We start from the raw sequence: 27,592 nt of genomic DNA, 5'->3' as shown, positions 1-27,592 counted from the left end.
ACTTTTAAAATATCCAAATGTTGGCCACTGCTGATGCCACTCAAAACCACTCTTCCCCCTCACCCACTGCCGGTAGTTAAAATATGTAAATGTATAGTTATATGTTGTGTGTTTATTTCCTAACAAATTATTATTTGTTTTATACATGAAGCTTCCTATCTCAAAGCTAAATGCATGACCACCATAATTATGTACAGACATTATTCATGAGTATTCAATGAGTGGTGGACTGGACTCTGGGTGGAGTAATCCAGATCCGAGTCCTTGCTGTGATCACTGTGATATGTTCTTAGGTGAAACACTTTCCTCTCACAGTGCTTCTTTCTGTCCACTTGGTGTACCCTAATCTGCATGCTTCTTTCAATTTTAGTTATAATTTTGTAACACATTTGTTGATCTGTTTTAGAGTACAACTCTTCTGCATTACCTGGTCATTGGCCCTGTTATATCTGCCATTGTGTTACTATTGTTATGGTTACAAATTGGTCCCTCAGCAGTTGCTGGAATGGGATTAATTGTGCTTCTGGCCCCCATGCAGCTTAAAATGGGTCACATGCTCTTTGGGTTTAGGTAAGTTCAATTAAGTCAGCATCATTTGGCCTGGAACTCTTGTGTTCTCTTATACCAGTCCTTGTTAACTCCCTGCCAATATTGAACCTTCTTGAGACTAAACAAGAGCAATGCTGCCATGGTTAAGGTGAGCTGAGGTAGAACTTGACCATGGTTACAGCACTAACTGGATCCCCCTTGCATCATCACCCATTTTGTTACTTAGACCAAAATTCCCATCACATGTAAAAGACCTGCTATACCATGGTTGTAACAAGGGAGTGTAGATCTAGGGGATGAGGTAGATGCTAGGGGGGAGAGGGCCTCTGTTTTTTCCCCTTTCCCAACCCCACCTTTTTTGAGGAGGGAAAGGCCCACGCTATCTCCCCGAGCCAGCCCATCTTGACTTTGGTTAAGCCACTCTCAATAAGTTGAAAAGCAAATGTGCATGTAGTTCATTTAGTTCATTGTGTGCAGCGTGAATTCCTCTACAACAAGAATTAGTAGAATGAAATCCCTTTCCCTTTATTGTAACCCACAATAGATTTTAAAACCCTTCTTTGCCTGGTTGTACCATGCTGCCTGTGATAGTGAAAAAGTATTGTATTTCCTTAATTCTCATAGAACAAAGGCAATACGGTGGATGGATGAACGGGTGAAGGTTATGAATGAAGTCATCGCTGGCATGCGTGTCATTAAGATGTACACATGGGAAGATTCATTCTCAAAGTGGATAAGACAAATACGGAAGTAAGACTGGTGGCAATTCTATGTGTAACTTTTCTTGTTAAGTGAGGGACTAAGTTTTAATTCAAACAAGTTAAAACTTGAGTGGGTTGTACGGATTTTGCTACCGGCTTAAGTGCATTTCATTATTGACATAAATGACAAAGTTATTGCTCATTCTTTATGTCCACTACTAATAACCACACTGGTCAAAACTGCATAACATTCAAAGAAAGAAAACTTGACATGAACATTCCTCATTCTTTTAAGAATGTACTTTAAACAGTACAATACACACAAATTTTTCATTGCAAGTTACATTACTTGCCAAAAGGCAAAATAAGCATAGCATGTGAAAGACAGAAAAAACATTTATTCAGTTCTCATTCTAGAAATGTGCTACATGAACTACAAGCAACTGCACTGGTCAGGATCCAAAGAATATTCCTTGTTTTTTAAATGTCTGTAATGAGATGCTGCATCACTAAGCCCTACTTCATTTTATTTATCTGACAGAATGGTAATGCATTCACCACTTAAACCAACCAGACAAATTGTGGCCTTATTTTACGACTCATATGATTCCAACCACTGGTGTGCATTGAACAATCATTCAGGAGCTGTATCAGCAATAATAGAAATTTTGAGCTGAATTTTGTTATAAAAAAAAAAAACAGTAATACCAAATGGTTTAATGAGTCAGTGTCTGTAATATTGTTACAATGCACTTTAAACAATATCATGCCACTCTCAGTACACATGCAGATTGTAATATTAATAATTGTTTTATATTTTTTCTGTCAACAGAGATGAACTTGACTGGTTTCTGAAGCTGAACTTTGTTCAAGGAACCTTCATGTCATTTTTCTTTAGCTCATCAGCACTTATTAGTTTTGTCACCTTCATGACATACGTGTTAACTGGTGAAATTTTAAAGGCACAAACCGTTTTCACTTGCATCTCACTGTTTAACATGATTCGAATTGTCATGGCCTTGCATTTTCCAGTAGCTCTGACACTGATGAATGAATGCAGAGTGTCAATAAAACGCATGGAGGTTAGTGATGGAGGTAATTGTATGTTTATGTGTCCATAATGTTACGATTTTAGGTTAAACAAAGCGTTGAAATGTCTGTCAATTGATAGAGTTGATTAATAGTCTCTGAAGATATTCCACATATTACAAATTTAACCATTGTTAAATTCCTTCATTGTTTTTTTTAATAAATCATGACAGAGACTTCATTTCATACTTTATGCCATCTGCAGGTTCATGTTGGATTTCAGTATAAATTTCTATGGATAACGGCTAGTTTTTCAGCTGTAAGCCATTAACATTATGTTAGTGGTTAGCAATATGCTGGTATTCTGGTGTTCCTGGTTTTAGTTCAGGTTCATTAAACTTGATTTGGTTACAGTGAGAAAATTTGCTTTCATTTTAGTCAGGCACTTGGTCGTGTAGTTGATTACATCAATTTCAACACTAGCTCGTGTTCATTGTGCAAACTATGCCTTGTGTGATGCGCAGAACGTGTGCACGCTAACAAAAGTAGGTACCATCCTTAATGGTACGAGAAATAATGAACTGTATTGAAACATAGAGGAGTAGCCAAAACAATATCCAAAAACATCCCAGCTATACCAATACCTTGGATATAAAATTGACAGCCACCTTTGAAATACCATAGACCCTTTTCATAAATGGCTACCGGTTTAAAATTCTGTTGTATGCATTTAAATTAGCCTTACTAACCTCGTTTCAGAATAAAATTCTTTCGAATTACCAACTTCAAAATGAGGTTAGTAAGGCTAATTTTAATACTTACAAAAGAATTTATAATTGGCCACCATTTATGAAAGTGGTCTATAATGACCATATAAAGTAAGCATTGAATAATTTGTCATTTTCAGGATATTCTTTTGTTGGATGAGATGCATTCAGAAGGTCTTGTAACCTCAAAACTGAGACCTAAACCTGAAGACTGCTATGTCGAGGCCAAAAATATCACAGCTTTTTGGAACCAGGTGCATTATTTCAGTATTTCTTTATGATAATGTACGGATCAACTAAGACACAAGTGCTATAAACCAAGCATACTTGTAGCTTGATTGACCCTTGCGGTGGGAGGAATAGCTTGAATTGCTGATATATGCATGCATGTTCAGTTGTCTCATAAAATGCAAGAAATAAGACACTTTTGCAGCTATACAGCTAAGCACTATCTAAACTCTGTAACTCTCCTAAAATAATTACATTATGGCAGCATCTTGATCCTGATTTATAAACTTTGTTGGGATAAAGTCAGTGTCACAGGACTGACCATTGTATTGATTACTTTTTAATAGTGTGACAGTTTTTTTTCTGCCTCTTAGACAGTTTCATTTTCCAGCAAGAATATTACTGGTTGTTGAAAACTTTTAAACATTAATGCGCCCTGGAAGTCAGAGATTTGAATGCCTTTATTGTTCTGATAGTCCAAGAATGGAACAGCTTCAATAATTATTTTATGTGATTTCTTTAAATTTTCAGAACTTGGCATTCCCAACTCTGGACAACCTGACTTTCAAAGTGTCCAGTGTAAGTGGTTTATCTGTGATCAGTTGTGGCAGAATCTGAATCAGCAAATGTTCCATTATATTTTGAAATGCTCATGTGTTCTTTTAGTCGTCAGCTAAGGCTTTACTTACAGTCAATACAAACCCTATTCATTGTGTAAGTAAATTTATATATCAAACACGAAAGACCGTGTTTGACCACATTTCCAAACACCAAGAAAAGAGTTGAAAATACGACGTGCAGCTGGGTATTTTTGACGAACTTCGAGGTGTTTGGAAATGAGGTCAAACACTGCCTTGAGTGTTTGATATATCTTCTCAATTGAAACTAAAACTAAGGAGAAGACGGAGAAATAAAATCGTAAAAATCTATGTTAATTAAGATCAGATATCCAAACACCCTCATGACTTCCTTTGTCTAAACTTGATGAATTATTAATACGTTTGAGAATATTATTTGCATTTGTCTTTAGGGTGAACTGCTGGGTGTGATCGGTACTGTTGGATCTGGGAAGGTTTGTCGAGTGATTTCTGTTACTAGTTATTATTGAATGTAAATATAATACATTCCACATGCTGTATTGGTACTATAGTTACCAAACAAGGAGGAATCAGATTGCATACATTTTGACTTTTAAAACATTCAAAACTGTCAAGAAGTTGTTGATGAATAATTCTCTTTTTTCAAAGATTAAAGTAAATCAAGTAATTTTCTTTTAGTATACATTCTTAGTGGTGAATATATTAATGTCGAGAACAGTTATAGTTAAACTATCCATGAAAACCATGAAACATATCGCCTGCCAAGGTACATAACCATTGGCCGCTGGGTTAAGCCAGAAGTTGACAACAATAAGTCTGCTCACTGTTGATTTCTTCTGACTTCCATTGTTAACTCACCCGTTACTGCATGCAACTATCAGCTAATTGACTCACAGTCTTACTGTTAATTATTGTCCTTTAGTCTTCTCTCTTGATGGCAATACTTGGTGAGCTGCCATTGTCTGATGGCACCATAACAGTGAAAGGCAAAATTGCCTATGCCTCACAACAGGCCTGGATTTATAATGGAACACTACGCCAGAACATTCTGTTTGGACAGGACGATGAAGAGGACAAGTTCAGTGAAGTGATCAAGGCCTGTGCTTTGGATAAGGTGTCTAGATTTGACATTGTATTTCTATCGTTGTTACGGTTGATTTTTACAGAATATTCCAAGTAATATTTTTTTACTGAACATTAACTAAAATATTGGTTTGAAAAGATCAGCCAGGATTTTGAAACTTAACATTAAATTAATTCTGAATGTGAATAACAGTGCGGTTTGTGGAAGAATGTCAATGCTTTGTTGGTACTGAGAGAGATTCTGATCCTTCGAGGACTCGTAAGAATTCAAAAAGTTGATAGCAAATTTGCAACTTTGCTCTCGAGAGCACCAGCTTCAATTCTTGAGGATGGTATCAGCTATTAACTGGGGAAGACACTAGCTCTTGATATTCTTTTGGTATATATAGTTCGTATTATGTGCTCGTTCGGGTGAGGGGAGTTCTGAAACGAACTGCTGTTAGTCACCAACAATAGCTCTTTTCAGAATTCCCCTCACCTGCACGATCACATAATACAAACTACTGATTTTCATGGGTTCAAACCATTAACTCAGTAATATTCTTTTAATAGGATATTGAATTACGTAATTGTCAGCATAACATCTCATGCCCGCACGAGCAATTTGCAAACTGTTCAGATTAACAAGTAATTTGGACAGTTCCATGCACGGTATAATTAACAGGTAATCCAACTACATCCTGGCCAGTTTGGAATTGATTGAGTTAAAAAAAAATTTCTCTGACTGCCAAATGAACCCGGCCTTTTCTCTCGTCAGCCAGTCCTCGGAATTTTTCTCATCAGCTGTTTCCAAATTGGACAGCACGTAGTCTTATTCCATATACTAAATTGCTACAATTCCTGAATCCAGTTTCCCACTTTCTGACTTGAAATCGCCATCTTGTTTACAGAGATATACTTGACAAACCTTAAGAAATCATCTGAATTTATTTAAGCGGATAAAGCTTAGCATGACCTCAAATGCCTGTCGAAGGCATACATTAAGTTGCACTGCATAATTGTACTTCAGACGTTTTTCTTCTTTATTTTCTTTCAGTCAGAGAAAGGTTGCAACAAAACCATTTAGATTTTAGTTAGCAGACTTGGTTTGTTTCAGGGCAGTGTATGCAGATGCTGATATTTACTTGATGGATGATCCATTGAGTGCTGTGGATGCAAATGTGGGACGACACCTGTTTGAAAAGTAAGAATACTAAATTTATATTAATACTGCATTCAACTTGCCAATGTGCTCAAAGAATTCAATAAATAACTTTCATAACTTTCATTGTACTGGCACGGTGAAGTGAAGGAGACAGCTCGTGCGAAATATCACACAGAAGCGTGCGGGGACCCAGCATAACCAGTACACTTTTTTTTGATCGATCATACAGTAGTTTTGGAATTTGCCTTGTCCAAAGACGTTTCATGTCATTTTTTATTTTGATCAGATTGTTCTTTTATTTAACTTCTCACTCTGACATATCATATTCCCTTTGTTCTTAAAAGATGTATTTGCGGATATCTGGCGAGCAAGCCTCGTATCTTAGTAACGCACCAGCTCCAGCATATTGGAGAAGCCGATGATTTGATGGTCTTGGATCAGGTAAAAGGGCTTATTATTGATCTACTGAACACTGCTTTGTCACTAACTGCAGCATAGTATAATCACTGAAAACACCTGTTGTCTCCCTTTATCTTGTGTTAAGGGCAAGGTGGTTAACAGAGGACCCTATAAAGAACTGTCTCTATGTAAAGGCAGTACAGACATTATGGCGTGCTTAACTGACCCAGAAACAGAGGCAGGTCGTCAGATTGAGGCAAAGGATGCTGAAAGACTGATGGTTGCTAGGCAACTAAGTAGACAAGACTCATTTCCATGTCATCGGCTTAGTAAAGTGGGTGACAGTACTCATTCCATCATGTCCGCCACCACAACATTGTCTGTTTATGTAAGTTTAATGAATCCTGTCTTGTCTAATACTATCGATAAAACACCACAGAAGACCACAGAAAGTTCAATCTTACCGGATTTTTTCAGCTCACCGATAAAAATTGTTTTCACTTTTGTTTGACAAGTGGCCTAAAGTGGAATTCATACATCTAGGAGTCCAATAATGATAAATACAAATAAGTTTATCGACAGACAACCAGAGGGCAAGTGGCAGTACTAAAAGGGTGTTATGCAATTTGTGAATTAATAAACCTGTGATTATTTAAAATAAATGCAGACAAGGAATATGTGGTTCTGTACCTCGTATTTAACAACATAACTTAGAGGGCGTTTTTGTGGGGATCTTTCCCCATGCTTCTTTGGCGAAACAGCCACTAACATTCAAACCTGAGTTGGAAAATTCACGTGAAACACGGGTCCTGTAAATAGACATTAACTACCGTCAATAACTTCGTGGAAGGTTCTACAGTAACTTTATATTATCATGACTTTCGTCTGTACTACTACCATCAACTGACACTTCCCGTTAGCTGACACTTCATGTGCTAAGATTGCTAAAGCTCAACTACTTGAATGCTTAACTTGCAGTGCTGACTATTTTCAACGACTGATTCTGGAAAGCTGATACACCAACATAGAACAAATGCCCCTTAACAGATGTCAGCAACTACCGTCAACTTACAAACGGCTTATTCACGACATAAACAAAACCGACGGACAGATCTCAAACAGGACGACTTAATTTGACTAACAGTAGACAGATCGAAACTTACTAGAGCCGACCAATGACTGCTGGCAACCTTTACACCAGACTTACAGCCAATATCATTATGACTAAACTGACCAATCAGTTTCAAAGGACCAGACTTATAACATCATCCACTGGCTTTTTTCGCTGGGTTCCGAGGATGGCTTCCGCGCAGGTTGTCTAACGTCAGTCACCAACAACAGTTCTTTTCAGAACTACTCTCACCCAGACGAACCCACCATAAGAACACTGATACAGGCCACTTATTGTCATTAAATTGTTTGCTCCATAGGAGGACAATCTTCTTCCACCTGAGCAGAGACAAGAAGGAGCTGTCAGTTCTAAGACTTACTTAGCATATTTCCGCGCATTTCACAATCTAGGAACTGCTTGTGTTGTTATCTTTTTATTCGCTCTTTGCCAGGTAAGAAATATAACTGATATACAAGTAATAATTCTTTTAAAGGTTACTTTTTTTTTTACATAAGGTCAAATTTGAATTATGGTGAAAAGGACACTTTAAAACAGAAAAAAATCCTATAAAGTTAAATTTGAGATGTGCGATCAGTTCTTTTTTTCTGTGGTATCATGTGAATATTGGTATCTGTCTGATATGCTAAACTTTGCTTGCTGTGAATTTGAATTGCGAAAATATTTTGCGATGTGAGGACTTTCTCCCTCTCATTTCGGTAATGTAGAAACGTTTTAGGAAAGTATAAAGTGAGAATATACCGTTAAAATCCTATAGCAAGGGTTTCCTGCCAAATGTTCAGACTTACTCTCATTAGTCTCATGTAAAGTCCCCCCCCCCCCCCGCCCTGCCCTCCACGTCTCCCAACGTTTTTTGAGAAGTTTGCTGCCATAGTAAAGAACGTTTTTTCTCGCATATCGTTACATAATGCAGGTTTGGAATTTTCTGCTGACCACTATAGCATGCAGTATTCTTTTAAGCACTTGACAGACACAAATTCCCTTTTTAATGTGAGGCCAGCCACTTTTGAAACACAGAATTCCTGTTGATCTTTAGCCCATACTGAACCAACAACACGCTCCTACAGGGATTCGGCTAACGTGTTTCTGGGTTTACATCCTTGTTACCACCCAATTCAGGTCATGTGATGATTCACTTGGGGGGTTACAACAGTTCTGTTTGTCCATACTTTGCAATTAGTTGCGTGTGGTTAATTGCACAATTGATACCTCGCAAATAAATTATCACGTGGCCTGAATTGGGTGGCAACAAGGATCAGTGTAAACACGGTAGCCGAATCCGTCTATTTTTGGCATTTCCTGATATTTTAGAATGATAGTACTAGCAAACAGCCCTAAGAGGAATTGAAAATGGTGAGGAAATACCTAGAATAATTGCATATTGTATAATATTCAGAGTACGACTCTTGTAAATGAAAGAATAAAGATTTGTGAAGTGACTGTCTTTTTACTCTGGTGGTAGGTAGTAGCAATGTTAGCAGATTGGTGGTTATCATATTGGTAAGATAACAAATTCTACCTCTTACATTTTAAAAGGCGATAATAGCAAGGTAGTTCCACTTCTTTCGTAATGTGGTATTCAGTGCAGGCATTCTGGCCAGCAAGTTGGTGGAATTTGCTTGCATATTATCTTGGACCCGCAAGACGTAGAATGTAGGCTCCTTCAGGCTCATCTTTACCCCCCCCCCCCCCTAAACTTTTTTTTCCTCCCTCTGATTCAAAGCATCGTCTCTGTTCTGACTCCACGATCACTCAACTATTTTGTATACAGTCTGGACATACCAAAAATAACATTTGAAATTCAGAGACGTTATCAACAACATATAAATGAGAATTACTACTTGCAATTTTCTCGACATGCTCTTCTGTTTTTTTAAATAAGCATTGAAGTAATTAAGAAAAGAGACGTTCGACAATCTTCGAGTCAAAGCTTGTGTACTGTTTCGCTTAATGTACACATGATACCATTGCTCCCATATCCTTATTACTTGGGGTAGACCTGACAGTTGATCCGCGCCCAGTGTCTTCACAGAGAGCTTTTGTTCTGTTGTTACAAGGATCATGGGGATGTTATTATGTACTTTTATTTTCCACGTTCAAATTTTTCTTTATGCTATGTCTACTTAGGTCTAATGCTGAGGAGTCGTACCACTTAGCAAAATATCAACAAACCGAGAACTCCACAACGACTGCAGCATCAAAACCAGACCTGGCCCTGTACTTAGGGATTTATGGTGGTCTTGTTGTAGGGCTCTTTTTGCTAAGTCTCATCTGTATCGAGCTGTACTACACACTTACTGTGGTTGCTTCCAAAAACCTGTATGACAAGATGCTTACCAGTCTTATGAGAGCACCCATGTACTTTTTTGATAACAATTCTATAGGTGAGGATACACCTAGCTTGTTCACTTTCCAAGTTTTATTGCTGTGATTTTCCAACAATTTGTCTCGCAAACAAACGAACACATAGGGCAGGTCGAGAAAATAAAATGAAATAAACTTGCAACTTAATGTAAAGAAACGTTACCAAACGTATACCTAAAATAATGATACTTCACCTTGCAGTCACGGACGGGACTATTTAAATATCAATATTATCATTGAAATCAAGTCGATAGACATGAGTGAAATGTGATTGGACAAGACTATTTTGAATTCCAACATCTTTAACATTTATAAAAGGTGATAACGGTATCAGGAACAGAAAAAACTAAAAGAAGAGTTACGGGTAACGGGTATTGAGTTTGTGTCATCAGAAATCACATGGGAGGTCCCTAGAGACTGTAAATGCGGGAAAAGAAAAAACGAGTTACTTAAGGTGGCTCTTCATGAGCAAGCTGTCAAACAGGCTTTGCACCAAAACAGGCATTTTCAATCAATGATGAACTTTGATGGGTTTTTAGGGCGAATTCTCAACAGATTTTCAAAGGACATTGGTATGATAGACGACATGATGCCCATGATCCTCTGCGATGTTTTACAGGTGAAATGTAGCATGTGTGATCTTACTTGACATTGGTTAATTAATGCTAATAACAAAAATTAGCAGTTCAGCAGGTTTTTTAAGTGTTGATAATTGGCAGGAAACGGCTAATGCCAAATCGTTTATTAAAATGACAATCGCGTGTCATTTGTAATTTATGGCGAACTGCAAGATTTGGAGTCCTTCTGTCATCCTTTATTGTGCTCTTTAGATCTGAAAAATTCCGCTCTCAGAAAATAACATGAGTCGTTAATTGATGAATTCTTCTTTGACATCGTTCCTTGGTGTTTTTTTATATTTTTAAAGTAATGTTTTGATTGTTCTAAATCGTGTTTTTTTTTTCTGCAGACTGGTTTGGTGTGTCTTGGCATTTTAGGATTAGTAGCAGTCAATAATCCAGTGACAATCGTGATGGTTGTACCTCTCATAATAGGCTTTGTTTATTTGAGGAATTATTTCATGAAGTCATCTCGAGAAATCAAGCGTATTGAAGGAATAAGTGAGCAGAACCCTGTGTTACTCTTCTGTCTTAAGATGACCTAATAACAATCACTTATCTTTGCCTACGTCATGTTACTCACAGCAACACACTACAAAACGTTAAAAAACACTGTTAACTTCCTTCATCAGACAAACAGTCGTTACTTGGATCTCAGTGTTCGAGTAATTTTGCCAAAAAGCAGTTCTAAATAATCCCACTTTGTATCCAAGCACATATTTATGTGTTGGTAGCTGTTTAGCTTTTGATGATCTTCTGAAGTAATCCGTTGGTTGTTTGAGGAATGAAAATTCATTAATTCTCTACTGTTTTACAGGTCGTAGTCCCTTATTTGGTCATTTCTCTACCACTCTTCTTGGTCTGGACACTATACGTGCCTATGGAGTGGAGGAAACGTTTACAGACCAAGTAAACAGTTATCAAGACGCTCACTCCAGGGCGTGGTTCACGTACCTGGCGGGACAGACTTGGCTTAACTTCAGGCTTGAGATGCTCACTGTACTGTTTCTTGCCTTTGTTGCGTTCGTGTCACCGGCTATCAAAGGAAGTAAGTAGACCCAAGTCCTTGAACAATTCTTGGAATAATGACTCTGTTATTTGATATAAACACAGCATGGTATTATTTGTTTGAAGTTAGTTTTATATGATATGTCGCGTTATTCTCGCATTTTGACTGGTCCTTAATTATGATCAATTGGAAGACAGAAGCATAGGTGTCGCCCTTAAAATATAGACAACTGAAATAAATTAAAATAAAAACGCCCGCAAAAACTTACGCGTAAGCTTACCTTATTCGTAGAGCATGGTTTAATAAGCACGTAATGACTGGTCCCATGGAAAACAGTAAATGTTGTTTCCCCGAGACCCTCAATATTCCCCGAGGCGAAGCCGAGGCGAACATGAGGTCGAGGGGAAACAAAATTCACTATTTCTCGCGGGGCCAGGCCTTAAGTGTTTTGTTATACCTCCCAACTCAAAAATAGAAAAAAAACTGAGAAGAAATCGTTTACTTGACGCCGGCTGGCTCACAAATTTGGCGCGGTTTCAAGGAGCACGACCTGATCACCTGCGAGTCGAAAGTTCAAGTTGTTGTTTCCCTAGGGAGTTAGTGAGTTTTGTTTGCCCCAGGGAATTAGTGAGTTTTGAGCCACGACACGTGACACGTTCTCCTCCAATCGGGAAACGTATTTGAGTTGGGAGGTATAACAGTGGCTCATATACCATGGTAGCTTAGCCAATGAAAACGCTTGGACTGCATTATCCAATGACAAAGTTTTAAAAGGGCGTTATACACCCTCTTTTCACTTGTAGCTGTAGATCTGAGTGCTGGTGTAGTTGGACTGACTTTGTCATATTGTATCATGTTAACTGGTGTATTCCAGCCATTTATTGAGGAGAGTGCCGAGTTAGAAAATCTGGTAAGTGTTATGCATCCATCCTGGAATGAATATTTCTGTAGGTTTTATGTAAAGGGTTCTCTTTCAAGTCAGTAGATGACTGGACTGGCGTTCAGTAATATCTAAAAGACCCTATGAATTATTATAAAACTGTTTGTTTGTCTTTAAAGACCCAGGTTTGCCAGGATACATTGCACGCTGTACAGCATTGGAAAACAATAGAAACGTCGTTATCGTGTAAACCAAAACAACAACAGACACGCGAAAGAGTATAATGGTCAATACTGGGTCTGTGAAAGGTGAAAGAAGCCACTGTGCATACAGCACATTTTGAGTCAATGAAGGATGCAATTGTTACCGTTGTTCCTCATAATCCTTGTCAATCATCCCCAGTCTCAGCACTCGATATTAATCACCATGGTTTTTACCTTAAATTATTATTATTATCATTATCATTATCATTATCATTATCATTATCATGAGGGTATTTACATCTGAAGGTAATTTTGTTCGCCACTAACTCTGTACTTGTCAGCAAGGAGACTTTTTTAGACAGCGTCGGCGTTTTAAGATGCTTCCTTAGGGTTCTGTCGCTAAAAGCTGTGTGAATTGTGCTTTTCTAATTAGATGACATCTGTAGAGCGTATCGTAGAATACATGAACCTGGATTCTGAGGCTCCAGCTGAAACTGATACTAAACCTAAAGATGACTGGCCACCCCGCGGACAGATTGAATTTGACAGCATGTCGTTCACTTACCACAAAGGCTTACCAGATGTGCTTCATCATATCAGTTGTACTATCAAGCCCACAGAAAAGGTTTGCTTGTTCTCCTGACCAGTTTAGATCCCTTTGTATCTTGAATATGTACATATAAAATGGTCTGAATAAAATTAATAAAAAGCGAAGATCAACAAAAGTCACAAAGGAAATGTTTTGTGTGCTTGCACTCTTATCTTTACTACAGCGTGTTTCGAGTATCGTTTTGATTTTACCTTCTAGCGTGCTAAATACGATGAAAACAACGGTAAAGACGCTGCAAAGTACACGTCTGTATCGCTTTGACAGGAAAATTGTTGGTAAAATACAGTCGGCTCATATCAGTTACTCTGTTTGGAAGGGCCGGAGAATAAGTTAAGCTGCAACAGATTTCAGGTTAAGTTGGTTATATTTATGGCCAATCAATGTTCTACATTTGTAGTTTAATTTTACTACATTTATTGTTATTCTTTTTTGTTTAACATCCATCGCTTTTATCATCGATTTTGAATCGCCTTATAATGTGCTGCTAGACAGGGTAAACTGTCTCCAACTTCATGATCAACGCATTAGTAAATTCCTTTCTATTTTGTACAAAAGTCTATTTTTCACTAGCTATCCGGCCTATATGAGAAACATGTTCTCGTTCCGTTCTACTTCATACAACATGCGTGGAAACTATATACTGGAAATGCCCAAACCTAAAACTACAACTTTTGGTCTCCACTCCTTTACTTATCTGGCAACAAAAGAATGGAATTCTCTACCCAATTTTATAAGGTTATGTAACTTCTCAGACTTTAAAAAGCACATCAGTAAAGCCAATTCATGAAACATGTAAATGACAATTTTATAATTAGTTAATATAAGTCAATTGTAAATATGTAAATAGCAATTTCTATTTTAATTTTTCGTTATCAAATATTTTGTTCTCGGAAATATTAGCTTGTCAAGCTACTCTGAAATTCGAGCTTAAATAGAGTTTATGTATGTATGTATGTATGTATGTATGTATGTATGTATGTATGTATGTATGTATGTATGTATGTATGTATGTATGTATGTATGTATGTATGTATGTATGTATGTATGTATGTATGTATCACAGTTATTATTATTTATAATTAAAAAAGGCCTCATAAAGAGAAAGGAAATGGCTTAAAATGAAGAGGGTTTTAAAATTATGGATGATATAGGCCTAAAGGAATAAGTACATTGTAACAAATGAGGGTAAAAAGCAGTGCTGATTTAAGATGACGATTTTTAAGATGTGCTTTTACTTCTCTTCAGATTGGAGTGGTGGGTCGCACTGGAGCTGGCAAGTCTTCTCTTCTTTCAACATTGTTTAGATTAGCAGAGCCAAGGGGTAGAATTGAAATCGACGGCATTAATATCCGAGAACTTGGACTTAGAGATTTGAGATGCAAATTGTCCATCATTCCACAGGTGAGCAATCATAACAGGAGGACAAATAACACGATATGTCGCTTTGTAAATTATGATACCGTGTGAAACGGAGAACATCAAAGAATGTGCAGCTTCATATCGTACTTATTTTGCTGTATTTTCTCCAGTTACTTATTGGTGACATTTGTTTCTTCGTGGTAAAGTAATTCGTTCAGAAGTCTTGCGAAAGTGAAACAGTTTTAGGAAAATGATACAATTAGAATTCACAATGTTCATATAACACGGATCGATAGAAGTAATCTGTACTGAGCTTAACTTCAATAATGTTCTCGCATTTATTGGGCCGATGATATTAAATTTGACAGTGGGCTTTGTTGCTGATGAATAAATATGTGATATTTTATTTTGATGTGTTGTCATCAGTCATTAAGCATGGGTATGAAGGGGAGTGCAACTGAGGACTTACAGTTTGAGTGATATTTGAAAATTCTCTCAAAATATACTTAATTTTAATTTTGTTAATTTTTGTAGGAACCCGTGTTGTTTAGTGGTCCCATGAGGAGAAATTTGGATCCACTTGGAGAGCGTGAGGACGCTGAACTGTGGAATGTGCTGGAGGAGGTAACAGAAATGTTTTACCTGACAGGACAATTAGCGCAAATGTTGGCGTAAAATGATGTCTGTTTTTTGCAGGTCCAACTAAAACAAGCTGTGGAGGAGTTGCCAAACAAACTAGATCAAGAGCTTGCGGAGTCAGGCTCAAATTTTAGTGTTGGTCAGCGGCAGCTTGTATGCCTGGCACGCGCAATTCTAAGGCACAGCCGTATCTTGGTGATTGATGAAGCTACTGCGAATGTTGATCAAAGGTTAGTTAGTGTCCAGTAACGCTCTAAAGTCACGGAAGTCAGTGTTTTTACATAAGATCCCGTTAATATACCAGAAATCTTTGTAATGCTGCAAATCAAATATGACAGGAAACTTCAAGAGTAAACCACATGTCATCAGTGTAATAATCGTTTAGGTTACCAGTCGTAAACTCTTGAACATCTTTGGGCAAAGCGTTTTAAAGTTATTCTTCATTAATACAGATACCCTGGTTCCGGAAGTTTTTTTATTCCTCAATCAAATGTGAGCCACGAGGCGTTAAAAACGATGGTCCGTAGCAGAAGAGTAATATAACTACATTGCCTTCAAAATAAAACTGAGGATTACTTAGTATGGTTTTGCGTGCTTTTAGCTTTTTTTTAATGATTTTAGTCTTTCTACTTAGTACGTTTCTGTAGTAACTGCTTACGAGGGCAAGAGGTGTGGACTTGAAAAACCTTGCAATAGTGAATATAATTAGGTTAGTAATTGATCCTTGTATAAAATGTTCTGTTGCTTTTAACAGGACGGACTCTCTGATCCAGGCCACCATCCGTGAAAAGTTCAAGAAATGCACTGTACTGACGATAGCTCACCGTCTTCACACCATTATGGATTCAGACAGAGTTATGGTACGAGCTTTTTTTTTTCTGTTTAAACACCATATGATCGCTTAGCTAAAGAAAAATCCTTCCTTAACCAGTAACAAGTAGCTCTACAACCCTGCAACATAGTGGGTACGATGGTTTCTCGCGCGAGATCAGTTGTAATCATCTTGTTGATCAGTTTTGAATTACGGAGAGGTCTCTCTTGTAAAGTTAACAATTGTCTCAGAAATCCATGAACGAATCAATTTCATTTGAATGCGGAGGGCTCTTTTCCCGTTAGATTTACTTGCTTCACTTGTTTATTCGTTATTATCTCCCTGGCTGTCTTCATAGACTCTCTTTCTGTCATCAGGTGTTAGATGCTGGCCGCCTCAAAGAGTTCGATGCACCTTATGTTCTACTTAAGAATCCCCGCAGTCTGTTTGCCCTGCTGGTGGAACAAACAGGGCCTGCGGAGGCAAGGAGATTGTACGAGATCGCAAGGGACAAATACCATGAGCAACGAGCAGCTATACCGGAAACTATGGCTGAAGACAACAACACTGCACCGAAACAAGTACCAGAAATATCAGTCAAACCGGAAACGGAAGCTGATGATAACGACTCTGCGCCTCTGCTACAACCGAAAACACCGGCAAAACAGGTTGATAATCACTCTCCCTCTTCGCAAAAACCTAAAATACCAGAAAAAGAAGATAATTGCCACTCTCCCCCTGAACAAAAACCGGAAAACCTCGAGAAAGACTCTCCCTCCCGACAACAACCGGAAACAGAGGATAATGGGGACTCTGCACCTCTGCTACAACAACAAATAGATGTTGAAATCAAACCAGACAAACAGAATGATTCCACTACTTCAGACAAGGAAGGTACTTCCGCTTGAGACGGAATTGTATTCTGTTGGGGTTCAGTTGTGCCTCTCAGAGGTTTCTTCACAAATGTCCAGTACAATGTAACGTAATGCGTGCTGTTCTCTCCTTAGTGCGTCAGAGGGTCGCGTTTAACTCTATACACATACATAGTTTTAAAATACGCCTTGCACATTTATTAAAATGAAGTATAAAAACGACACTACCACACAATGCGTGTTAGTATTAGTAAAAATCCGTAGCCAAGCTGCAATATGTTTTAAGTATTTTAATAGGTTTAGGAACTTAACCCCGCGATGGGACACATTCAGTAACAAACTCGCCCCAGGGTTTTCTCGGCTGACCTGCGTCGTCATGTACTCCTTTCGGCTCGCCTTTTTCATTCTCCGTAATTTATCAAATAGTTAATAACATAAGGTTGCGACTAAAAAATATATATATCCCGTGATATGCATAGTAGGTAGATTTACACTTACAGTGCGACTACTCGAACCGGGCCGCTTAGAAAAGATTAACCAATCAGAACGTTTCTTGAGAACAAAGGATTTTTTTTTCTCGAATAAACCAATAACATTGAAGAATACGAACAATAGATCTTAAAAAAATTGAAAACTCAAGAAAGTGTGAAGTGTCGTGAACCTCTCAGGAGACCCTGCTATTTGTTTATTGGTTTGTTTCGACCCTTAATTTTGTGCGCTTTGCAACGGTTTCAGTTTAGTTGTCGCAAAATGAGTTTTCAAGCCAAATTTTTCGAGCGAGATTTATAATTATGATAATTTGCCGTCAAGAACTGAATCTCTGAGTGTATATTACGCAGACCATTACTTGCCGTCACGAGAAGCTACCAGTCCATTGTGCTCAGTTTACGTTTTGATTGGTTAGTTTTCTTCTTGGTGGCCCGGATCGAGTAGTAGCACTGTATTACGTAACCATGCAATACGGAAAAAGGTTGTAAAATCGATATAACGTACATAAATAAAGTTATAACTAGCAGCGATTTAAATTGAGACTTATTTTTCTAGGGCTGAGATGAAAGTTGCACAGGCGACCGCAGTAGGGTGGTTACCCCGTGTGATTTATCATCCGCCCGGCATAACAGTAAGGCGAGCGTGGTTCTTAAAATGAGTAAGGCCTCTTCTTTGTCTACCGTAAATCATCGAATTAGCACGTCCCCTCAAATAAGCGCTCTCTTCGAATAAACGTCCCTACTATCGGCCAAAATTTAAAATAAGCGCCTTTCCTCGAATAAGCACCCCCGTCCCCTCCCCTCCCCTCCCCTTCCGTTCCCCTATTTTATGGACGAGTACAGAGACAGCAAAGGATGGTCGTGTTCAATCACAAGCAAGTGATTATCGACTCATTGAGTGCGCGTTGACCGTCGCAATGGATGGTAGTGAAGATCTGCTGATTCATCGCCTAATTGAGCCCAACCAACCTTGTGCAGCAGGTTATACTACGAGAGATAGGATGCTTCTGAGACTTCTGAGTAAACATTTCAGTATTCAGTACCTCCACACAACAGCAATTATAGAACAAGGCACCTTGGGGAGGTCGAGAGTAGATTTTTTTCTGCACTAACCCCTGAGAAACATAAGGGGCTGCAATGACGTAAACTGACACAACCCGCCATGGTTTTGTTTTGTATGTTTCATTTAATCATTGAATCAATATCTCATTTATCATATGATAAACTGATCCGTGATGAGAAAAGCATTATGACTGGTTCCGTGACTGTTCCGAATCTTAGTAATACATTTCACTAAAATATAGCGCTCTCGAATCAATTTCACACTAGACGATAACGGTTTCACAATTTACTATCAGGTTTCTATTCGGAATTGAGGTCTGATGGCTCTATGAACCATGCATTTCTGTAGGTGTAACGCCGGTGCTAATATCCTGTATTTCTGGGGTATTTCTACTCCTCTCTTCACGGGATGTAGACTTGTCCACAAGTCGAGCTGAGAAAGCCGAAGTTGTCTCGACACTTACAAGTTGGAAGAGCGAGAGGTGGAGAGAGATCGGTCTGTAGGTAATCAGGGAGGTAAATTTTCGACGCCTCTGTTACCTCCCCAATTTTGACAAACAACAGTGAAATCTGTGGTGAATATGCAAAGTCTTGGGACAGTTCCCAGATCGAAAAAACACATCTCCAATTCTGTAAACGTTATTTAGAAGTAAGCAAAAAGGCATCCAATGTAGCATGTATAGCTGAACTTTGTAGGTTTCCTCTCATTATAGCTATCAATCAGAAAATCATGAATTACTCCTCGTATCTTCTAAGTAAGGATAATTTGCTCTATTGTTAAACAAATCTTTCTCATGTCGGAAGATCTTCATCGCGATAGTAAAAATAGTTTTCATTCTAATAGAATAAGTATGTCTGAATTATAAAATTTGCCTTTTTTGATCTTACGTTAAAATCAAACCCTATGTTAGCCGAATGCAACAAAAGTATGTTTTATACTGGCAACATACTATGCAAAACTCCACTAAACTAGAATTTTTCAGCACTTTAAAGAACGATTATACACCCCTCTCTTACTTGAGCCTACCAAGCAAGCTAACCGAAAGAAAAGAGCTGGTGAAATTTAGGATAGGCAGTCGCAAACTAAAGATTGAACCTGGTAAACGTTAAGGTTAGAGTTAGGGTAGATATGACCAAATTCCAACGGTTAACAGACTCTGCCCTATTTGTAAATCTAATCAAATTGAAGATGACAGAATCCCACTTTTTTTTTTATTAATTGCATTAATTACTTTATTCTAAGAGATGAATTTTATAGAAAAATACAAAATATCAGTCCGTATTTTAAGCAATTATCTCCATTACAAGCCAACGGTGAACTTACGACCTCTGTAAATCATTATGTTAATACTCATCCTACTTTGATCTACGCAATATTCTCCTTTCAAATCAAACCGATGTAACTTGGTTGCTATCTCATAACCTCGTTATGTGTTCATGATAATCACTACTGTTTTAGTGTTGTCAGTGCAAATAAAGCTAGCTGTTGTTGTTGTTGTTGTTGTTGTTGTTTATTCCGCCTGCGGATTCCGGCTGTTGCGGATTCCGATTGCTCGTGAGCTAGGTGAAAGCGGTGAGAGAGAAAACACGCGATATCAACGGATTCTTTAGCTTCGTAAAAAAATCCTTTTCTCAGTATCGTTTTTGATTGATTTTGAAAAAACCTCTTAAAACCAGCAGAGTCGCGATGGCATCTAACTCTAGTTGAGATGTATTTTTGGTTAAGTGATATTTCTGGCCGTCAGTACGGACACATAGTGCCTGTGTGTTCGAGAGAGGAGAGGGCCCTCTCCTCTCTCTCTTTCTCTCTCCGGGGAGGTGGGAAGATGAGAGACCCTGGGAACGAGGTTGGATATTTCAGCCACCGAGCTGCAGTTCATTTACGGCTTCTACTTTCGATTGGCTTCCTTTTTGTCTATATAACAAAAAGAACATTACACGTTGACTCAAAGATATTAATATTATGTTCTCGCCACCGTGTTATATCCTCAATATACTATGTTTCAGAGTCTCATACGAAGTTTTAGTAATCCATTTCTTTGAAATGTGCTTTAAATACATCAAGAGTTGAATGCTCATTTGAACTGTCACCAATACACTAGCTTGTAGTTAGCAGACATGCAGAAAAAATACAGAAATAAATTGCTGACAGCAATAAACGGCAATAATATAAGTGGTTTCACTATGCACCAATGTTTTCTCTGAAGTTTGATTCTCGTCTAACTACCGACGGAAAAGCTCTTCACTAATCAAGCATCTCAACAACTGTTTCGACAAAAATTCGTAAATTTATTTCTTTTTAATCAGATCTCATTTACCAAAGATGAGGGTCGTACACGGGTATTTTCGTGATGTGTGATTAGCTGATTTTATTCTCCATGAAATGCGAATATAATTATTAAGAAATTATTCTTCGTGATCCGTTACCCGAAGATTTTGCGTGACCCGTGAAGGACATGAATTACAGAGGAATCCCGATTTTTCGAACCTCCAAGGGGAACGAAAATTGGTTTGAAAAATCGGAGAGTTCGAGAAATCGCGGTAAAATTACAGTGTTCGACTGAGGAGAGGGAAACGATTTTTGGTTCGAGTTATCGGGAGGTTTGAGAAAATGAGGGTTCGAGAAGTCGGGATTCCACTGTACTAACCGATATTCGTGATTTCACCGCTCTATATTTCTTCTTGAGTCCTCCGAACGGTTAGAGTCGTCTATCGAAAGCAATTTAGGTATGCAATTCGCAAGGAGCCTTTACTTAACCTTTCACGAGTTTGCTGTCTTCAAACACTTTCCAACGTAAGAGCAGGTTATTAAAAAAAAGTACCTTACTTGCTTATTTTCGTGATTCGGGAAAATGAAATTTTGATATCCGTGATTCGCTATATTTTCCGCTCGTAAACCGTGCCAGAGGACCCCCCCCCCCCCTCCCCCCATGCACGACCCTCAATGATGGGAGCCGTGCTAAGTTGAATATATAGTTATTATACATAACACACAACTCTTCAATGTGAGAAATAATCATATCAGTCAATGATCTACTCATTTCTATAGGTTCGTATAAGTCTAGAACTCTCGCATTTTTTTTTTAAAAAACATATTTAAAAATAAATTAAAATACTAATCCAATTTCAGGTACAGTATTTAGGATAGAGATCTCTGTAGAATGGGATGTTCGCTACGGATAGGAAAAATATGAAATATGAAAGGCTAAACACGATAAAACATTTAGTCATCTAAAATTGAATGTTGGGAGAGAAAACCCACGTTGCTTATTCATACTGAATGCAAGATGAGCTGTTCCGAGTGTGACTAGATTAAAAACAAACTTCAAGGTTCAGAGGAGGATCTTTTGCCCTCAAGAAATTGTTGCTTTGTTGTTGTTTTGTTCTTCTGTCTTGTTGGTTAAGGATGACTAGTGAGTTTCGAATTTTCATGTTGCAGCCCGCGTGTGCTCAAGTGTGTTGCCTCTCCAACACTTGCATTTATAAATAACACGGGATGAAGGTTTGCATGGTCTATGAATAGGATTTTCCAGATTTACTAACGAACAAAACAAACTAACATTTCTTACAGTTTTCTTCTGATTTTCAATTGAGGCAAAATATTCGATCTACAACAGAGCGTTTTTCATTTGAGTGTCGAAAAGTAATTGGTTTTGCCTAACTATATGATTGGCTTAAAAACTCGCGCCACTTTTTCATCCAATCAGAAGTAAAGCCAAATCCAATAGTTACTCAATCGCACGCGTTTTCCCGCGCTTTGCGTCAGCTACACGTAATTACTTCGAACTTTGACTGGTTCACTGGATTTTCCGTGTCCTCTGCGATTGGCTAGAGTGATAACTTTGGTCTTGGTTTTACGACGCTCAATTGAAAACTGCTTCAACTGCTTACAAATACCTATGAGCTGATTTGGAGACAGAGAGAGAATACTACAAAAAGAATCCGAAAACATTCCACATCTTTACACTTTGGAGGAGTAGGAGGAGCGTTTCTTTCTGGTTTTTCATGTAAATGGGTTTGTTAGGAACTGAACTGATATCCAATCAACAATATCTGATTAATCACTATTAATCTATTTATAACTGGTTGGCTTATATATTACTTATAGATTAAATGTGTTAAATCTTAAACGTGATGATTAAAAAAATGAAATGGTGTAATTTATAGTCGACAGAGTTCAGAGAATAGTATATTCATGTTCTGTGTTACTGTATATGTACGATAAAGTAGGCGTTTAATATTTAAATCAAACAGTTGACTCGAACTGAAGTTCAGGTTGGCGTTCGTTAACAGTCCCATTAGGGACAATCAGGCTTACTGCAGTGGGAGACTGGAACCCATCCACAAACTCCTCCTCCTGTGTTTCCGGTATGGCCTTCTTTGAATAATATTTTTGGCGAGCTATTTCAAAGAGCCTTTTGGATTCCAGCGGTCCTGTCTGAGCTACTAATTGCGCAAACGTTGATCGAGGGTTTTTCAGGAGTGTATAGGGAGCGTCGAATTCTTTTAACCTTCCTGCGTCTAAAACCTGAAACAAATCAAAGTAGAGACACCTTCACTCCTCACCGCATTTTTTGTAGTGTGTCAAAAAACGATTTGCCTGGCAATTCGCATCATTCTAAAATGAATTAAGCTTACCATAACTCTGTCTGAATCCATAATGGTGTGAAGACGGTGAGCTATCGTTAGTACAGTGCACTTCTTGAACTTTTCACGGATGGTGGCCTGGATTAAAGTATCTGTCCTAGAAGCAAGAAGGCTTGGTCAGTACCGCTACCCATCCAAGAGAAAGAATACATCTTTCTAGCTATCGCCTAGTTTTCAGTTTAAATACAGTGATAAGGCCAACCTCGGGTCTACGTTTGCTGTGGCTTCATCAATCACCAGGATTTTATTGTGCTTCAAAATGGCGCGTGCTAAACAAACCAGTTGCCGCTGTCCCACGCTGAAGTTTGAACCAGCCTCGGCAAACTCAGTGTCCATGCCCTTCATGCTTTCGACGGCAGATTTCAACTGCACCTGATAAGAAAAATAATATTAACTTTTATATTCCTTCAATGACGTCCAGTTAAGAAGTAGGTCGTGATTAAGGTAGTCGCAGTCGGGCTAAACTGGCTCAGATTATTCCGGTCTCCGTATCATGATTTGTTTCTACCCTCCATGGGTGAGACGCCAGTCCATCGCCGATTATGCCTCACAGTTTTGTCGCATTGCTCTAACAGTTAATCTCCATTTCCGCTGATCTCTCGAGACCGATCTACGTTCTTGCCCATTCCTTTGCGGCAGGAGCGCGGACTCCCTTCCCGAACAGCGGCTGGTAATCGAGACTGTCTAACAGTTCGCTGATATCCATTTGTTTCCCCAGGGTGGTGAGAGCCACTGTGTGTGGTACAGTGCCCAACACATACGTGAAGAGGTAAAGAACTTCAAGATGAAATCAACTGTTGCGCAACGGTTTTAGAAAAGGCCAATCTTACAGTCTTGACTTAAACGCCTGTTATTATTCGATACACAATAACCAATGATGAAACCTAGGAAATCCAAAATGACTAGTCTGCTTTCACAGGCTGCAATTTAAGATCTCCACAAAATCTCAGGTGACTTATCAAATCTTGAAGTACGGCAGGTAATCTTTAGCAAAGGGCCTCATGAAAAGACCTGTCATAAATATATGTAATGGTTGATTATAACTCAGAACATTACAGTTAGCAGCTGACTTACAGTACAAACGGGTGAATTATCAATCAAAATTATCAGTAAAAATAACTTTCGAACAGCTGTACGGCCAGGATTAGTTGCAAGATTCCAGTTTAGATAAGAACACACGTATCCACTCGTGTAACTCTAGTTCCCCTCTTAATATGGCTTCACTGCGACGTACCTGTTCTAAAACTCTCCACAATTCTAAATCACTGTGCTCACTGAAGGGATCAATGTTTCTTCTCATGGTGCCACTGAAAAGTACAGGCTCCTACAAAGGAAACGACACGTTCAAATAGGTGAAATGAGAAGAAAAAAGAAAACAATACGGTACGATAAGATATTTGCAATTTAAGGAAGACATTCTTATGTATTGTAAACTAAAAGGTACCATGTTTTCTCTGGCTTCTAACAAGCAATGGCCATCAAAAGGTAAAACTGAAACGCTCTAAGACACAGTTGTTACGATATTCACACCCTTCTTCAGTGGATGGCCTTGCTGGAGATAAGCAATATTTCAGAAACACACTTATCCTTTAGGTTGAAGAAAAAGCGATGACAAGTTTTTAAGGTGGCAGCCGTGCGCTGCGAAGCTGACCTGTGGGATGATAGACAGTTTACTCCTCAGGTCTTTCAACCCTATTTGCTGTATGTTGACACCATCGATATTTATAGCTCCGGTTGGTTCTGCCAAGCGGAACAAAGTTGATAGTAATGAAGACTTCCCGGCCCCTGTGCGGCCCACCACACCGATCTGAAATCAGGAAGAACGTAAAACTGTTTTCATTCTATGCTAATACTTAAGAATTAAACCTTGTACCGGCAAACAGCCGTGTATTTAAACCCGTTTCCCAACAAGCAAATATTTACTGTAACGTTTGGCTATTTTTTTCTCAGTAACCAAAAGCAGAAGCTATATGCAACCAAAAAGTAAAGCTATATGCGAGCTATTTCCGCTTTATTTTCAGAGCAAGCAATAATAAAGTGCATCTTGCAAAATGAAGCACAGAGAAAAGCACTCTACCTCTCAGGTCTAAACAAGCGGTCCGATAAAGGAAACGCCGACTGGATACAGAATGCTCAGACAAAGGAGTTACCTTCTCATGTGGTTTGATGCAGCACGAGATGCTGTGCAGCACCCGGGGTAAAGATTTGTGATATTTAAAGCTCATATTATCAAACTCTATTTCGCCTTTGGAAGGCCAGTCGGCAGGAGGTTTAGTATCAGTCTCTCTTGGCGCTTCTGGTTCAAGGCTGCAGTATTCCAAAATGCGCTCGACAGATGTCATCTGACAAAAAAGCAATAACAACAGAAAAGTTACCAAACACACATTATTACCACAACATTCTCCATAATAGAAGATTTTGCTTCACTCAGAGGGCGTTATATCCCACCTTCCCTTAGTTTGTCAACTACGGAAACCAATTAGTTACCTGTTACTATAGCAGCCGCAAGTTCTGGCAAACTAATCAGCGATTCATTTCAATTTTACTAAAATGTACTTAAGCCAAATTATTACAGCTTTAATTTTTGCTTAGGGCAAAAAACGTAGCTACGACACCTATTCTAAAAACTACTACCACGTGAGATAAAACAAAAAACGAAGACACGCATGATTTTCAACTGACCAAATTTTCGACTTCTGCACTTTGTTTGACGCACTGCTGAAACACTCCTGATATCTTGATGGCATAGCTCAGCGTAAGACCAACCACACCAGCACTCAAGGCTGAAAAATACAAACGAAGACAAGTTTTGTTAACATCCACTAAGTGTACTTAATGCCTTCAAGTGCATGAGACAAATCGTCTTTTACAACTTGAAATGACACAGGAATGAGGATTGACTTTTCACATCATCATCAACCTTCATAGCAATATCATTAGAATCAGTACTCAGAAGAAATCATTATTTGTGCAAGCTCTCCACTCCACAGAAAAAAAGAGTTTTACTTTCATGGTTCTCTTGCTGCTACATAGTGTTTTTTACCTACTCGATTGATATACATGTAAAATAAACAGCACAAACATTGCTCATCCTCTATAGCAAACAAATTATAACTTACATGATTTCAAAGCAGGAGAAACTAATGCCACAAAGGAAATGAAGATGACACAGAGTATATCAAGCCTGTAGGAGAGCCAGGCTGAAGTAGAGATAAACGTGAACCAGGCTCTGGTGTGTGCGTCTTGGTAAGAGTTCATTTGATCCGTGAACACCTCCTCCACACCGAATGCACGAATAGTGTCCAGGCCAAGCAGAGTGGTAGAAAAATGACCAAATAATGGGCTACGGCCTGTAAAAGAAGGAAAACCAACAGGAAAGTGAGTAATGTTCGGTGCTTCATTGCTGCATGTTTTGCTGGCGAACAAGAGCGATGACAAGACTGGATGTAACGTAAGGCAAAGCCAGATATAACTATCGAAATTTTGCTTGCAGCCGAAATCCGAATCATTGAATTTGACCATGTTCCTAACAAGAGGTTCCTTGCTGTTTAAATTTTACTCCGTAGTTGGCGCTTTACCATTGTTTAATGACAACAGCTTCTTGTAATTTTTGAGGTGATATCCAACGCTTGCCGTATCACGTGCATTTTCAGGATTTAAAAAGCCGGCATCTTCATTCACTTAAAGGGAGACTGTCACCATTTTTAGCATGATTTTGGAATCTCAAAAACCTATATCGATCTTTGGAAACTGAACAATAATGGTTTTATTTTGCAGAGCAGTACTCGACAAATAATTAGAACCCATTAGGACGTGAGGATGGCCAACGATGGCGAGGATTGAAACGGATTGTGATATGGATTTTTGAAAAAGCGCCAGGATGTCAGTTTTTCAAAGTTTACGTTTGGCTCGAAAATCGTTGAAATTTTGCACAAATGTTGCTGCAGTGTGGACTTTCTTGAAGAAATTGCTTTAAATCATTTAATTAGAGCTAATTAAGTTCTTATTAAATAAACGTTTAGGGACTATTTCGTGAATTTATAACAGTTTTAAGCAAATATATCGTGACAGCGTCCCTTTAAGTCCGAAAAGATTTCATTATAGGTGCTTTGTAACCAGCCGTGCGAGACTGAAGGGCCATGTTGGTGGTACCATGCTGGTGATTAGAAAAATTACCAACAAAGCGGTGATTACATCACTTGAAAACTAAGAACATATACTTAAACATACTTACTTATTCCTTCGATTCTTTTTACTTCTCGAGATGTTTTCATGTAGTAAGTTCTCAAAATCCAGAAGATGATGACAACAGGAACAACAACAACAAATGTGATAGGATTGTTACCGGCCACTAACGCCAAAATGCCAACAACAACAAACAAGGTCTAGGAAGAAACGAAAAG

At 38.5% G+C, this 27,592-nt stretch overlaps 1 protein-coding gene and 1 pseudogene across 3 annotated transcripts in view; one reads left to right on the top strand and one right to left on the bottom strand.

The window, feature by feature from the left end:
• The window catches only part of LOC145483687 (ATP-binding cassette sub-family C member 4-like), a 30,288-nt pseudogene extending 11,037 nt beyond the window's left edge, over positions 1-19,251 (top strand). Inside the window, exons 7-29 of the transcript XR_014048948.1 lie at positions 407-570; positions 1,174-1,299; positions 2,083-2,332; positions 3,187-3,300; positions 3,806-3,853; positions 4,305-4,346; positions 4,796-5,016; positions 5,993-6,139; positions 6,445-6,541; positions 6,645-6,887; positions 7,930-8,061; positions 9,091-9,128; positions 9,756-10,012; positions 10,532-10,611; positions 10,960-11,110; positions 11,427-11,657; positions 12,422-12,528; positions 13,135-13,326; positions 14,557-14,712; positions 15,205-15,294; positions 15,367-15,539; positions 16,064-16,169; positions 16,498-19,251. The product of XR_014048948.1 is annotated as an ATP-binding cassette sub-family C member 4-like (transcript). The remainder of the gene's footprint in view (positions 1-406; positions 571-1,173; positions 1,300-2,082; positions 2,333-3,186; positions 3,301-3,805; positions 3,854-4,304; positions 4,347-4,795; positions 5,017-5,992; positions 6,140-6,444; positions 6,542-6,644; positions 6,888-7,929; positions 8,062-9,090; positions 9,129-9,755; positions 10,013-10,531; positions 10,612-10,959; positions 11,111-11,426; positions 11,658-12,421; positions 12,529-13,134; positions 13,327-14,556; positions 14,713-15,204; positions 15,295-15,366; positions 15,540-16,063; positions 16,170-16,497) is intronic.
• Positions 19,252-21,461: 2,210 nt separating this feature from the next.
• The window catches only part of LOC145483686 (ATP-binding cassette sub-family C member 4-like), a 34,121-nt gene continuing 27,990 nt past the window's right edge, over positions 21,462-27,592 (bottom strand). For both annotated transcript variants that reach the window (XM_081462228.1, XM_081462229.1), the window contains exons 22-30: positions 27,424-27,574; positions 26,309-26,539; positions 25,872-25,972; positions 25,340-25,531; positions 24,841-24,996; positions 24,424-24,513; positions 23,392-23,561; positions 23,181-23,286; positions 21,462-23,070 (exon numbers count right to left, since the gene is read on the bottom strand). In XM_081462228.1, coding sequence (XP_081318354.1) covers positions 22,789-23,070; positions 23,181-23,286; positions 23,392-23,561; positions 24,424-24,513; positions 24,841-24,996; positions 25,340-25,531; positions 25,872-25,972; positions 26,309-26,539; positions 27,424-27,574 — 1,479 coding nt within the window. In that variant the 3' untranslated portion in view covers positions 21,462-22,788. The remainder of the gene's footprint in view (positions 23,071-23,180; positions 23,287-23,391; positions 23,562-24,423; positions 24,514-24,840; positions 24,997-25,339; positions 25,532-25,871; positions 25,973-26,308; positions 26,540-27,423; positions 27,575-27,592) is intronic.

The sequence above is a fragment of the Orbicella franksi genome, chromosome 4 (genome assembly GCF_964199315.1).
Source record: "Orbicella franksi chromosome 4, jaOrbFran1.1, whole genome shotgun sequence".
Lineage (NCBI taxonomy): Eukaryota > Metazoa > Cnidaria > Anthozoa > Scleractinia > Merulinidae > Orbicella > Orbicella franksi.
Note: the sequence above shows the minus strand (reverse complement) of the source record. Positions and strands in the feature narration are given on the sequence as shown.